This window comes from Rutilus rutilus (assembly GCF_951802725.1).
Source record: "Rutilus rutilus genome assembly, chromosome: 3".
Taxonomy (NCBI): Eukaryota; Metazoa; Chordata; class Actinopteri; order Cypriniformes; family Leuciscidae; genus Rutilus; species Rutilus rutilus.
Genome location: NC_140211.1, coordinates 50,818,192 through 50,833,680, shown reverse-complemented (window position 1 = coordinate 50,833,680; position 15,489 = coordinate 50,818,192). Strand labels below are relative to the sequence as shown.

Below are 15,489 nucleotides of genomic sequence, written 5' to 3'. Positions count from 1 at the left end.
CTTGTGAAATAGAAGTGCGCTTAATTGTATTGAATGTGCACTTGTAGTAAAAAATTGTACTTGCAAATAATATAATATTAATGAAAAGGCCACTTAAGTGAACTTAAAGAGTGTACACACTTTTATGACTCTTTCTTAAGTCACTTAAGTAGACTTTTAATAGGTGCTTTTTTTCATAATGTGAAAAGGTTTACTTAAAGTACATTTTAAATGATTATGTTTTAATATTTTGTCATGCTTTTATCATGCAAAAGTACGCTTATTTTCATCTGTTAAATAATAAACTAAAGTAATTGATTATTTAATTGCAGTGTGTTATTCAACATTACATTTAAAGTTAATATATTTCAAATATGCTAAATTGGAACTCCATAATTTCTATTCATGTTAGAAATGACAAAGTATAATTTAGTTTACCATAAAAGCTTGTCAGTGCATTCATCAGTTCACTTTAACCATATTTGTAATACAGTAAGTGGATCAAAAAAACATTCTAAAGTTTAGCTAAATGCATTTAATATAGATTTAAACTATAATGCATTTTCATTTAATTGCAATTAACATGCAGTTAAGTGTCCGGAAACATTACATTCAGTTCACACTTAAGTATGTATTCTTTACAAATAAGTGCTCATTAAAATAAAAGTATGCTAAAGTGTACTACTTCTTTCACAAGGGACAATAAGACTAATTGAAAATAATTAGCACATGAATGATTAATGAGTGCACTTTATAGATTGTAATAAAGTGTTTAAAAAAAATTCAAGTTGGAAAATGCAAAGAAAAGAATTAAAAATGAATGGAGGGAAAAACAACAACAACAAGAAAGGTGAAAATGGAGACAGGCCGACAGTGATGAGGGATGCCGATGGACGACGTTCAGGAGAGTTGGCTTTCTCTCTCTCCTCACCTGAGCCTCTTCGTCCTCTCCCTCGCTCTCCTGCTTTCTCTTGTTCCGGAGGAGAGTTTACCGACGACTTACGATTTTCCGGCAATTCTGTTGCTGACTCCTTTTGGATGAGGTTGGGCTTTAACAATTCATTGCTAGAGTTTTCAACCTTTTTAGAAGTTTCGGTATCCTGCCCACAAGCAGGTTCTGGTGCCCCCTGACTGGCCCTCCTGCCCTGTTTTCCTTCATTTAATGCAACTGGATGCCCTGTGTGGCCAGTGTTGTGACCCCCTCCCTCAACCCTTTCACTAACATTAGCTATGCGTGTTAGAGGCGTGTCAGCAGGAGAGTGAGGCGCCACATGCCTGCCCACTCCACTAGTGCTGTGCTGGGTTAGTCCGACCCCATTACCCCCCGACTCCAGACACACACCATGAGGAATACCGCCCCCTAAAGGAGTTAGCAGAGAAAACAGCAAGAGAAAGCATAAATCAAATTCAAACACTATCACATTCAAAATGCTTCACATTTATTTACTTTTATCTAACTAATCAAGTTCAGTGGAAAACTTAAGCAGAAATCTGTTTGCATGCAAGAGATAATCAACTTTGTTTTTTTATTGTAAAGAGGCGATGAAAGTTTTATTTAGAATACATGAGCAAGGAGAGATGAAAAGAAAGCTTAGAAAGTAATTTGGGAGAGAGGATGCAGTTATTTAGTGTAGGTTATGCATGTGAATGTCACAGAGGGGATTTGTGCTGACTTTGTGCTGAACCTTTATGAAAAAAGCATCACACAAGTGTTACATCAAGGCACATGAAATTCACTGAAAGACACAAGATGCTACACGCTACAACATGTTTGCATGCTGACTAGTTGACCAGCAACCAAAAGTATATTAACTAGTGAGTATCTATATTTTTATACTTAGTGGTTCTCTAACTTATTTTATTTGATCTAATTAAAAACATGCAAGACACACTAAAGTATTGTGTAAAAACGATTTATTGATTGTCATATAAAATAATGACAATTTTTACTGATTAAAAATAAACTAAAGCGGCAGCATAAGCATGTGATCAGCCAAGGACAAAAATTACTACTGCTGCTAATAATATTATTAATAATAATTATTATTATTATTTATATTATTCAAAATATTTATATTGTATTACTATTTAAATAAAAAAACCTAAACAAAATAAAATAAATATTACAATTGCAACAACACCGTTGTAGTGTAAAATAAAAAAATAGCGTTATAGATTTTTATTATTCTTATTTATATTTAATTTTTTTATATTATTTTGTTATTTTTTATTATATCAAAATAATAATAAAATTACAATACTTATATTTATATATTAGGTTTTCTATATTAGCCAATATTTTTACTCACATTTGTTTATTTTGGCACTGCTAGTTCTTGAAGTTGGAAGCTATATGTTAATCATGCATGAAATACGTGTATTTTTAATGTATTTGAAAATGCAGCACCCCCCAAAAAATCTAAAGATATTGCATTGCAGCCAATCAAGCAGAGACAAAAACACTATGAAAAAGTAGCGTTATGAGGTTTTAGTTTATGCTGTTTTATGTTGAATTGTGTTTTATTGTTGTATTTACTTTACATTTATCTGTAATTGAGTTTTTTTGCCATAAAATACTGTTTTGATTAGAAAAAAAGTGTGCATAATAAATGTGCGTTTCATAAAGGATAAGTGAACATGACTTAACACAAAGTCTTATGGTTGTTAAGGTGCATGAACGTAGAAAATGTGAAAGGCATGCAGAAGGGACAGGTGTGAAAAGACTGAGGGAGTGGGCAGGGGTGTACGAGGGTGAGCTGGTTTGTAGTCACCACTACGTTGGATCAGTTGTGACCCAAACTAGAGGAGGTCTACAAGTCCTGAACCCGTCTACTGGGAGAAATGCAGGGAACGGAGCTGGAGTTTGGTGGTTGTGGCCCTGACACTGAAGTGCCATTTAGGACGTGTGAAATGCGTAAGTCAAGAACAGTGGGCAGAATTTAAAGTGAAAGTTGGAATTTAAAGTGAAATCATATTTCATAGATCTGAGTAATATCCAAGTCATATCAATAGGAGTTCACAGATGACTCACCAATAGCAGCTTTAACTTCAATGGCTTCTGATTCTTGTGAGAATTCACTGATTCCAGCAGCATTGACTGCTCTCACTCGGAAAACGTAACTCTCGCCTGTGGTCAAGCCGTGACAGACAAACCTGCATAAACACATGTGGACAGATATTAATATGTTACAACAATTAAAATCTCACACAAGCAATTATGGCATTTATTAGTGGGGCTCAGTACGACAAACATAAGTAGTACTGTTGTTCATACTTCAGTTGATTTAACAGACCCTTAACCCTAATTGCATGTTCACTCCAATATGAACGTTTTTCGCGAAAATACTTCAAAGGCCCCCTGGTGGCTGGCAGCAGTATAGGTCATAAACCCTGACCTCGTCATGTAATCGAATGGGACGCAAGCCAAAAAAAAAAAAAAAAATTTTTGTCCAAAGATGGTTTCTGTAATTGTAGGTAGTTCTCATCACACTGATGCTTTTCCAATAAGCAGTGATGTTTAACAGTGATGTCTATTGAACACCGCTGTAGCAGGGCCTCAATTGTAATGAAACTGGAGAGGCCCCCGAGAGGAGGGAGCGTTGCTTACCCAGCTGCTGTAAGAATGCAAGTCATACAAGAGATAGAGGCGGTGAATCTCGCATTCAGTCGCTAGTAACAGTGAAAGAAAACCCGGTTCCCTAACACAATATACATCGCAGGTAACAATGCTTGACTCAGTTAGTATAACACAACTGAAGTAGAATAGCACTGTTCAAGCGGTGCCTCCAGTCGCTACAGTGAAAGGAAACGGTGAAAACTGGTTCACTAACACAATATAAGTTGTAAATAATGCTCATTCAGGGGCACAACAGCTGCTGTAAATAGCTTTAGAAATAAGCAGCAAATCCCACCGCTTATGAGGAAACCATAACGTATTGCAGCAGAAGCTGTCACAGAGCGTGTATGGGGCAAAGCAACTGTGAAAGGGTAGTGTTCCCCGTAATTGGTTCACTCAGAGCAAAGGCTGAAAGGGTTATAACCTGGGCTCTGAACAGAGCTTGAACGGAGTTTGTATGTCGTCCACTCGTTCAACTGATACGAGTGCAAGGAAAAGCGTAGTCTTGAAAGAGAGCACCTTTAGTGGAGCCAACTGGAGCGGCTAGAATTCATGAACACGTCAGGGCTTTCAAAACTAAAGCCAAATCCAAAGTGGGGATTGTAGGCGGGTGAGGAGGGTTTATCGGTCTCGCGCCGTGTAAAGATTTGACCACCAGGTTGTTCCTGCCAACTGGCCGACCATCAATTCCTCTATGAAAAGCTGACAGAGCGGCAGCGTATACTTTGAGAGTAGAAGGCGCACGGCCGGCATCTAAGAGCTACAGCAAGAAGGACATAACTGTCCTGACATAAATCTGGAATTTTAAAGGTTCCTCATTCCTGGAGCTGCACAAGCTCTCAAAGACTTTCAATTTATGAGCATAGAGGCACCTGGTAGAAGGGGCTCTTGCTTCAGTACTCATCTTTAACATGTGCTGTGGCAGTGTAACTTATGCCCGCAAGCTGATGCCAGCGCCAGACATGCAGATTCCATAATACTGGATTGGGATTCTAGACTGAGCACCCCACCTGAGATAGGAGGTCTTTCCTCAGCGGAATGGACCAAGGGATATAAATATGACGGTGACAAGCTGTTGTAGCGTCTGTATACTTGAGCATGGAGGGCATACAGTGGCCGTATGGACAAAATGATTGACACGGGGCAATTCACCAGTGCCGTAGTCCCGTGTTCTACATCAGGTAGTAAATGCAACTAACATAAGCAATGTCAGAAAACATCTGAGATGAGAGGCTATTTCAGTGCGCAAGTGTGCTTTTGTGTCGTAAAAATGTGATCGGCAAGCTGAGAGACCACGTACAAAATCAAAAAAAGTACTGTAATTATCAACTGGAGCATTCCTAGAAACTATCCCTATGAAAAGGTTTTTCATATCCATATTTGACCTCAAAGCTTATAAGGGGCAGTTAGGATCTTCAATGGCTGCTTTTCCGTGTGGGCGCGGCACAGGCAGAAGACAGGGAAGCTCGATTGATCCCGTGCAGATCGAACAAGGCTTATAGCCAGCTATCTTCGGTTTATTCTCCACCAGTGCGCATAAGGGGATCAGTGAAGCGTATTCCGTAATCCACTTTTACCGATGAGTAGGCGCCATTTAGAGGCGCATTATATAGGGGGCGTTCCCACCTCTAATTTGCGTGCTCGAACACCATTGGCTGTCGTAGAACAACGGCGTTATTCCAATCAGGCTTCAGTATTTCTAAGAGAAAGTTGTTTCCCCATAATGTCAGCTTCTAACGTAATGTGGAAGTGACCGAAATCAAAAGGGAACATATGTGGCCTATTCACGTATTTGTCAGACTGTAAACAAAACTGTCACTACTACAACTATTGAAGTAAAAGCTACTGAGCATACACAAATGGCAGAGCATTGAATATTACTACATAAAACAAAATGAAAAATTTCCTAGGTCAACAAATTCAAAATTCAGCTCATTGATATCCATGAAATAAACACGTTTTATACCACCAGATATAAATATGTCTTAGATACACTATTTCAGTGGGTTTACCATGAATACATACAGGTTACCATGATACCACCACGACCAAAAGTAATTGTTTCAGTTTTACTATAAAACAGTTATCAATTATCTTTTTTTTCTTAACATGAAAAAAAATTAAATAATCATCATACCTTTAGCCAACTCAGCATAGAGCTGCATTCTTTGTGTTGTGGGAAGTTCATGTGTCAAGTGTGCCAATCGAAATGAGACTGCGAAACAGACTGTCCTTAAAAGAATGTTGCTATAATAGCCTAATATAAATGCTAGGAAGCCTATGCACTAGGTAATTGTGATTTTTTTTGTGTCTATTCTGTTTCATCATTAAAATCCATTTTCACAGTCATCTTCTTGACTGAGGGGGCAGGATAGTCTGGCGCCGGCCCTGGGCGGGACCTTGATACCGCGGCTCAACCACAGGATCACTACTGCGCAGACTTGGCTGTCCATTTTTTTTTTTTTTACAGTCTATGGTTCAGACCAATGCGTAAAAAACAGCTGAAATACTACAATTTCGCTCTGGGACAGTAGGTGGCGCTTATCGAAAAGCAGAAATATCTCAGTTACTCGAAAAAACTTGAAACTGAGCAATTTGTGTCTGAAATGTAAAGGCTGGGACACAATTAGCCAACAGTCCGGCGTCGGGCAATGTCGGGTCGTTTTTGTTCATCGATCGGCTTAGTTTTTTGGTGTGTTCCGCACCGCTGGTTCTAGTCGGATGCCGTCTGGGTTTTTTGGGCTGATTTAGCATGTTGAACGGTCGTCGTTGAGAGAGGGAACTCTGATTGGCTGTTCAGCCAAGAGAACGAGTCAGTGCACGAGAATAAATGCGAAAGTGATGAAAGCGAGCAAAGGAGTCAAGACGGTACAGACAAGAAGTCTGTTATAATTTTACGTCATAATTTTCATAATAGCATGAGCCGACTGGAATGAAGAAAGTGATCAGCATGATTGATGTTCAAAATGGTACGCAAGCGCTACTTTGTTTACGGTTTGTATATCTGCAGTGCTAGTTTCGGTTTCCCTTTTTGAATGATGAAAATAGACTAGACAGATATACACATACACGCAGGCGCAGAACGCACGCGCTAGTTGACAGTCATTTTACAACAAGACTTGAATTATTAATTATACTGTATGTGTTGTTATACCTTGTGCCTTTAACTGGTTTGTTGTTGCTTGGCTCCCAAGTATTGCTCCCCACAATGCTGTTCTCAATGTAGTAGCCCACCAGCTCTTTAGCTTCACGTGACCCTTCCCATGAAACCACCACAGATGTGTCTGTATTGCGGGTAGGCACCACACGGCCAGGGGCTGATGGGATATCTGGTGGCAGGTGACAAAAAAGTTGATTACACCGTTACACATTATTTACGCTATAATAGAATTCATGTTATATTCAAGTTCAGCCAACATTTATCTGCATGCTGTAATTATAATATAATATAGTATAATACTGTGATATAATAACACTTTACAATAAGGTTTAATTTGATAACATTACTGTAACAACATTAGTTAATATGAACTAACAACGAACAATACTTCTACAGCATTTTTGAATCTTAGTGCATGTTAATCTCACAATTTACTACTTTTTTGAGATTCAAAGTTGTATCAGCTAACTTTAGTTAATGCACTTTGAAAATGAACATGAATTCTTCATGTTAGTTAACTTATTTATTAACTAATGTTATTAACAAATGTTATTAAATGCTGTAAAAATATTTTTCTCATCGTTAGCTCATATTAGTTAATGTTTTAACTAATGCAAACATATAAGACCTTATTTGGAGTGTATAATATAATATAATATTACAAATGTATGGGAAATAATGAGTGAATGGAATATCCAGATATAAAGTAAAGGCTACTTGGTAAAGTAAAGGCTAACATAAATAACTGGATAAAAAATATTGAGTTGAGTTATAGGGATAATGTACATTAATCCAGCTTTACATGACTACTCACCAAATAAATAATGACATGCACATGAAATATTGATTTGAGTTGAAATTGTTTTAAAATCATGTAATATCCTAAAAAAATATTCCACTAAGAAAAAATAATCCATTACATTGTCCTCCAATTTTTCATAATCATCAGAAATTAAAACGCAAGATGGCACTAGTTGCATTAGTATGAAACAAGATTCAAAGGACATGAATGTTGTGCAGGTTTCAGTTATCCAGATGAGCGAAGAAGGAGATATCAGAGCGATGAATGATGAACGATACACCAACTAGAATCAAGTATTCCAGAGAGCTGCATAATAAAATATGAACTTAACATTTTAATATTTTAAAGAGTCAATATACTAAATAAAAAATAAAAGTTCCAAAAGCGGGTTTTTGCAGTAATGCCGTAGAAGGGCTATTTTAGGTTTCATAAATAAATTTTCAATTACTTTTTTTTTTTCTTAGTGTGAAGAAATTTTCAATAATCTAAAGAAACTTTTTCCACTCTAAATGACCTTTTGTGCAATGGAAAGCTTCAATGCATGTTAAAGGTTTTTCATGGAACCATAAATGCCAATACAGAACCTTTATTTTTAAGAGTGTACTTAAATATTTTGATATTTGATATTTTGCTTTGCAAAGAGGCTGTTGTTGTATTTATCATACCCAGCTTGTCCCCAACCGTGGTGGCTTCTGTCGGATCTGATGGTTCTCCGACACCAGCTGAGTTGCAGCAACGAACGCGGAAACGGTAAGACTTGCCCTCAGCCAGATCAAAAAGTGCAAAACGTGGAGATTTCACAGGGATTTCAGTGTTCACTCGTTGCCAGCTGTCTGTGCCAGACACACACTACACACACACACACACACACACACACACACACAGACAGATATTATTGCTAAACCAAACAAAAAATACAACATACTGTATCACTTAAGGCCTATTCCCTTAAAAACCACTAAAGCTTTATCAATTGCCACTGGCAGTGGTTATGCAGTTAGATTGAGTTTTGTACACTGACCTTCTCCACGTAATACATAACCCCTTCATGGCCTTTATCGCCTGGGGGCTTCCAGCTCAACACCACATAGTTTTTAGTGGCTTCAATGACAGTGAGTTCACATGGTCTGCCAGGAACCACTCCCTCTATAAATGAATTAAGGATAAAATATAATCTTATATTGGTTCTGTAGTGTAATTGATCAGTTTTAGGTAATAAACTGCAGTGTGGTCAAAGAGAATGTCAAGGACATGTCAAAAATACAGGTAGAGTATTTGACCAACACAGATTTCCAGTTGTTTGTGATTACTGTATAAGGATTTAAAAAAAATAATTTCATAGAGATTCCAAATGGAAGCCATTTTCCACCACAACGGAGTAAACATATGACTCTTTAAGACATAATACTAACAAAACATATAATGAGATAATGACTAAACATGATCATTTTTTATAAAGACTTAACATCGAAATAATGACAAACATAATAATGACTTTCTCATTAGTACGAGATACTTATGAGAACGTTTCTTATTATTATGAGATGTTAAGCTGTTATTTATAAAGGTTCTTAATTCAGAGATATTAAGTATTAATAATAGGGCTCCAGACTATGGGGAGTGGAAATAGCTAATGTCAATAAGTGCTCCTCTGCCGCCATCTACTGGTTATAGTGATCATTTCACGTATTTAAATAAAAGTGTTTGTTTGCCACCAAGTGTTAGTTTTCCTACATCTTGAAACTTTTAGTTTTACAAATGGAGACAGTCTTTGGAGGATCAACATTAAAAATAACATTTGAATTGGATAAAAAAGTTGTGTGAAGCACATTGAAGTCCTCGAAAAGGACATGATTCAACATGCGATTCAACATGCTCAATATGAGAAGGTTTCTCATTATTATGAGATGTTAAGTTATTATGAGAAAGTTTATTATTATTAAGAGATGTTAAGTCATTATTATAAATAGGTTTCTCATTATTATGAGATGTTACATTGTTATTACGGGACAGCCTCTTATTATTACGAGATATAATAATTGTGTGATTTTCATAATAATGAAAAACTTTTGCATCATTTTGAGTTAATACAAGCCATAATCATAGGAAAGGTTTTCATTATAGTGATATAGGGAGCCGTTATGAGAATTTTTCTTGAAATTTGATATACTAAGTCATAATAGCTCAACTGTGGTGGAAACCAACAATTTAAAGGTTTTTAATGATAGTGAGAGCCCTAAAAAATAAAATAATTTTAATTTGAAGCTCCTCACCCACAGGTTCCTCTTCAGTTACAATTATTTGTCCAGTCCAAGGAGCAGAGGCACCTAGAGAAAGAAAGTATATTGTACTGCTATTTTGTTTTCATTTTGTTTTTGTGTATTTGCCGTGCCAGTCTGGTTACCTTTTCTTGTGCGGTCTGCAGGGTCCATAGCGGCTACTGGTTCAGAGACACGGGACGGATGGCTCATACCAGCCTTATTCACAGCACGCACACGGAACACATAGCTTCGTCCTTCCACAAGACCAGTTACAGGGAAACGTGCAAACTTAACAGGAGTGTCGTTACATTGTGCCCAGTGTGTAGTGCCAACTTCACACCTACACAGGAGAAAAGTCATAAAGGGAAATAAAATTGAATGCATGAAGAAATACAATCTAATGTTACAAAAGAAAATCAGAGAGCAGGGCTGTTTGTTAACAAGCAATAACAAAACAGTCAAGAAATGGTCTAGATCCTATTCCACCACCGAATAAAAATTAAAGTAATTGCGACGTTTTATCTCACAATTCTGACCTTTTTCTTGCAATTGCAGTTTATAATATCCAGTTCTGACTTTTTTCTCAGAGTTCTGAGATATAAACTCACAATTAAAAAAGTAATTGTGACTTTATTTCACAAAAATATATATTTTTTGTGAGAATTGTGAGAAATAGCGAGAAATTGCAAGATTAGTCGCATTTTTTTATAAGAACCAGAACAAACTACTTGTAATTTTATCGAAGATTATTAAGCTATAGTTGTTAGGACACTGTATACAGCGTACAGAGAGTCTCTAACTTGTACGACATTCCTATTACATTTGAACAAGTTCAAAATGTTTTAACTCCATGTTTTAGCTGGATTTTCCAGTGATTTGAGATTTAGGGTACGTTTACATGACAAGATGTACTAAAAATGGAAGAAAAAAATTTGTTTTTCGCTTACAGATGACAACGTTGTCAAAAGCGCCTATAGACTGACCACGTGCATGCATGATGTCACCGTTTTTTGTAGTTTACATCGAGACAATAATGGTATCGTTTTCAAAAACATGCACTTTCAAATCCCAAATTTTCAGTCCCCCAAAACTCTGTTGTCGTTTAAATGAAAGGCTAAGATGCAAAAACAGGGGCCAGTTGCATAAACATAGCCATTATGTTAAGACTGTGTCTTAAGAACTAGTATGATCAACTAGAAGTTAGTTAGGGGTAATCAGTCTTACTGTTCGGTGTCAAATTAGACCAATCTACGTTTTTATGTTACTGACTTTGAAAAGTTATTAACAGTCTTAAAGAATAAAATTGGATGACTAACTTGTAAGACTAGTCTTAACAGTTTATGCAACTGGCCACAGTTTTCTGTCATTTAGTTGAAAACGTGTCGTGTAAACGGCCCCTCAGTGTTTGGTTCTGGCGTATATGATGTTTATTTACACCAGGGGTTCTCAACTTTGGCCCTCGATATCCACTGTCCTGCAGAGTTTAGCTCCGACCTTGATCAAAGCATGTAAAAAATGTGTTAACTTTCTGTAAAACTCTGTTAACTGCCTGTAACTTTCTAGTAATGCTGAAGTCCTTAATTAGGTTATAGGGGTGTGCGATATTGACAAAAAATTATATCTCGATATTTTCTGGGATTTTCTCGATAACGATTATTAGACGATATTTTGCTGAGTGTGTTTATTGTGTTGGTACTTTGACAGGTTTAGGACTGTCGTGGATAGCCGACTCCTAAAGTTTTGGATATTCTTCATACTCTGTGTGGTGGTCAGTTCACAGCAGTGACAGAAATGATTTTTTCCTAATATGGGCATTTTTACCTTTATAAAGCCATTTTTTAAACCTAATTATATGCATGCATCAACTTTTGTGTCAATTTCATAAATTTGAGCAAATTCAATTATAAAAATAAGACACAATAGGGCTGTTACCAATCAAATGAAATCAGTATCAACAAAATTCATCTTTGCAATATTGAATATTGATATTTAAAATTATTTAAAACAAGAAAAGATACTTTAAATGTGAAATTGAAACCACCAATAGGTGGCAGCAAGTCACTGTTAATGAGCGAATCATTGAGATTCAATCAATTCATTCAAACAGCTGATTCCTACAAGGAAAGAAGCATTTGACTATCTTAATCTATCCTAGTCAATTGATTCGTTCAAAAAGCTGATTCACTCAGTAAGGAAACAACGCTGTGTGTGGCTTTGTTTTGAACTATTTTCGTTGGTGAAATAGAGCAAAAACAGGCAATATGGTGTCTAAAATGTAAGTCACTTAATATTAACTTCTTGTTTATTAAACTTGTATAAAATCAATATCACATTTGTTATCATGCTGATATTTGGAGAAAAACTGCACTCTTGTGATATTTATTACTAAATGATATAATAAAGACTAAATCACGCAGTGAAAGCACTAGTCTAATCTACAAGACTACATCACATAGAGTAGGCCTATGCATGCACTCTGGGTGTGTGTGTGTGTGTGTATGAGGGATAGGCTATACTCGACAATGTCAAATCACACATTGTTAAAACAACAATTACAATATTATCGCAGACGATATATATCGCACACCCCCTCAGGTGTGTTTGATTAGGATTGAAACTAAACTGCAGGAATTTCCCACTTCCAACTTCATTCCCAGAGTTGAGAACCCTCGATTTACATTATACATATTTGTATACAGATGCAGTGACCTATCAACAAAGTAGCCCAAAATGGTGCTTCCGCCGTCCACAGCAGGCTGTTTCCAGGTAACGATGACATAATCCTTATTGGCATCCTGACAATACACATCTAAAGGAGCACCAGGAGCACCAGCAACCTCACCATCAGCATCTAGCAAACACACAAATAAAATAAAGTCTGATATATTCGTTTAAACATGTACTATTAGTTCAAATTCACAATATCACATGCCATCTCTTCTGAAAAAGAAGTGCACTTAGTTGTATTGAATGTGCACTTGTAGTCTTAAAAGTATATTTTCAAAAAATTAGATCACTTGAGTGTACTTAAAGATAGTGCACTTTCATGATTGTTTCTTAACACACACTTAAGTACACTTTTTAAAAGTGCACTTTGTAATAATGTCAAATTAAAAGTGATACTAAAGTTTATTTTAAATCATTCTGTTTTAACAATCTGTTGTCGTGCTTTAAAGAAGTACAGTCATTTTAATATGATGACTAACAAACTAAAGCACTTGATTATAAATGTAACTGTAGTGTGTTATTCAATATTACATTTAAAGTTACTTAAATGTACTAAATTGCAACTTCATTACAAATGTTTAACAAATATATTTCATATACATGACATACAAGTTTCAATAGAAATGACAGTATGAAATCGCATATACATTTGCTCTTAACTTCTACTTAAGTAGGTAAAAAACAAAAAGTGGTAACACTTTATTTTAAGGTGACGTCGTCACACGTTACATGTACTTACTATAGGAATAACAGTGAATTATGCATAAATACAGGTAACCAAACCCTAACCGTAACTCTATGGTAAGTACAGTTAATTAAAAGTAGTTCATTAATATTCCCTATTTAATTAAGTACAAAGTTACTACGTCACCTTAAAATAAAGTGTAACCAAAAAGGCTCTTTAATTCAAATCTAAATGCAATTCAAGTTTTAGAACAAGTGTTGAGAACCTCATTTGTCAAAACAGTCTCACAACTCCTTCATTTGAATGTCATGACAGCATAGACATGGGACGACAAGGATAAATTTAGAATGAAACATGAGCTGTGAAGGGAGGCTCAGAGAGACATGCAAAACTCACACAGTACAAGCCAAAAGAGTTAGCCTAAAGCTCTTTTTCTTGTAAAACAATTAGCACAAAACTAACTGTGATATTACAGTTATCTGTAATAATTTAGAATATTTTGAAACAGACCAACCACAAAAATAAAATAAAAGTATAAAATCTGCAATTTAAAATAACAAAATCTATCAATCTTTTCCTAATTTTGCTCGTTGAGAAGAATCAAATCAAATTGATTAGTGGATTTCTACAATACCAGTAAATGTTTCAAATAATTCAAGAGTGAAATTTGCACTTGTTTTGTGACTTGTAACTTTCCCAAGGTCATACCAGTATTTTAAAAAGTAGAATTATGTGAGTGTGTGTGTCTAAATGAACCCCCGCAAACGGCACTTTCTAATATTTACATATTCCATTTGTAGTAACAGAGTTTTTAGTGTGCCCTAAATACTCTTCATTTAACACATAGTTACTGTATTACCAGCATGAATAAAGTGGCTTGTAATAATGTAGCTGGCTGAGTTAGAAATAGTGCACTGTCGTAGTCCTCACCTCTGACAAAGACATATGCAGAATGTGTCTCAAAGCCAGACTTGGTTATGACACGAAGTGTGTACAGCCCCTCATCCTCCTTGTTGAGGTGTGTGAGAGTGAGCGTGGCTCTGTCGCCGCTCCAGTGCGTCTGAACCCATTTTGATGGCACCAGCAGTTTATCTGACACACAGACACATCCATGCATTATGAATCACAAGGTAGCAATAGTAAGCACTGCAGGGTAAGCGGAAAATACATTTAGGTATTTAAAAGAAATTGTACTATACCGATCAAAAATTTGGAATAATTAAGTCTCTTATCTTCACCAAGGCTGCATTTATTTGACAAATAAAAAAAAAACATTAATATTGTGAAATGTTATATTAAAAGTGACAGTAAAGACATTTATAATGTTTAAAAAGATCCCTATTTCAAATAAATGCTGTTTTTTTGTTATCAGCATTGATAATAATAAGAATCATTATTAATAATTGAGCACCAATAATAATTTATAATTGAGTATCAAATCAGCATATTAAAATGATTTCTGAGGGATCATGTGACTGAAGACTGGAGTAATGATGCTGAAAATTCAGCTTCGCATTACAGGAATAAATTACATTTTAAAATATATTTAAATAGAAAACATTTCTTTTAAATTGTAATAATATTTTACAATATTGCTGTTTTAATTTTTGGTGAAAATAAGAGACATCTTTCACAAACATAAAAAAAAAACCATAATTATTCCAAACTTTTGACTGGTATGTGTAATGCACCAATTTCCAAGAAGTAAAGATTAGATATGTAATGATAAATTGATATCAGGATCACCCAATATTATCAATATTATCTGATTACATTAATTTTGCAAAAGATCTTATCAGGGCTTATTATTATTTTTCTCCCAGACTTACCATCTCTGTACCACTCTATCTCAGGCTGGAAGCGTTGCAGTGAAGGGTAGATGATAACAGAGCAGCCCAAACTCAACGTCTCACCCTCACGTCCAAAAGACACACCAAACTTCTCCACAATGTGCGTCTCGAATGTCACACCATACTCCAGACATGGTGCTGCAGTACACACACATATTCAATTCAGTATTATTTTATGAAAATTCAATGTCGCTGGATAAGATTGGCTCCAGGATTCATCATAAACACATTTGTTTAATGAAACACACATATGTGTACAATGATTTATTACTCTGGGAAGGGTATGAAGGGTTTTCACATGAATATAATTTCACATCAAGAGTCGAAAGAAGACTGACAGCAGGCATCATTAAGTGAAATATTGGTTTGACACCAAATTCATAAAATACACAAGACACAACAAGAGAAG

General features: G+C 35.8%; 1 protein-coding gene across 3 annotated transcripts in view; it reads right to left on the bottom strand.

The window, feature by feature from the left end:
• Positions 1-15,489, bottom strand: part of myom1b (myomesin 1b) — a 53,789-nt gene that overhangs the window by 19,136 nt on the left and 19,164 nt on the right. For 2 of the 3 annotated variants that reach the window (XM_084403743.1, XM_084403744.1), the window contains 9 exons: positions 15,060-15,218; positions 14,161-14,322; positions 12,528-12,669; positions 9,962-10,158; positions 9,831-9,884; positions 8,579-8,703; positions 8,223-8,406; positions 6,750-6,924; positions 3,011-3,132 (listed from right to left, as the gene is read on the bottom strand). In XM_084403743.1, the coding sequence (XP_084259869.1) occupies positions 3,011-3,132; positions 6,750-6,924; positions 8,223-8,406; positions 8,579-8,703; positions 9,831-9,884; positions 9,962-10,158; positions 12,528-12,669; positions 14,161-14,322; positions 15,060-15,218 (1,320 nt within the window). Of the gene's footprint in view, positions 1-910; positions 1,340-3,010; positions 3,133-6,749; positions 6,925-8,222; positions 8,407-8,578; positions 8,704-9,830; positions 9,885-9,961; positions 10,159-12,527; positions 12,670-14,160; positions 14,323-15,059; positions 15,219-15,489 lie in introns of all 3 variants that reach the window. The other variant, XM_084403742.1, reaches the window with a different exon arrangement.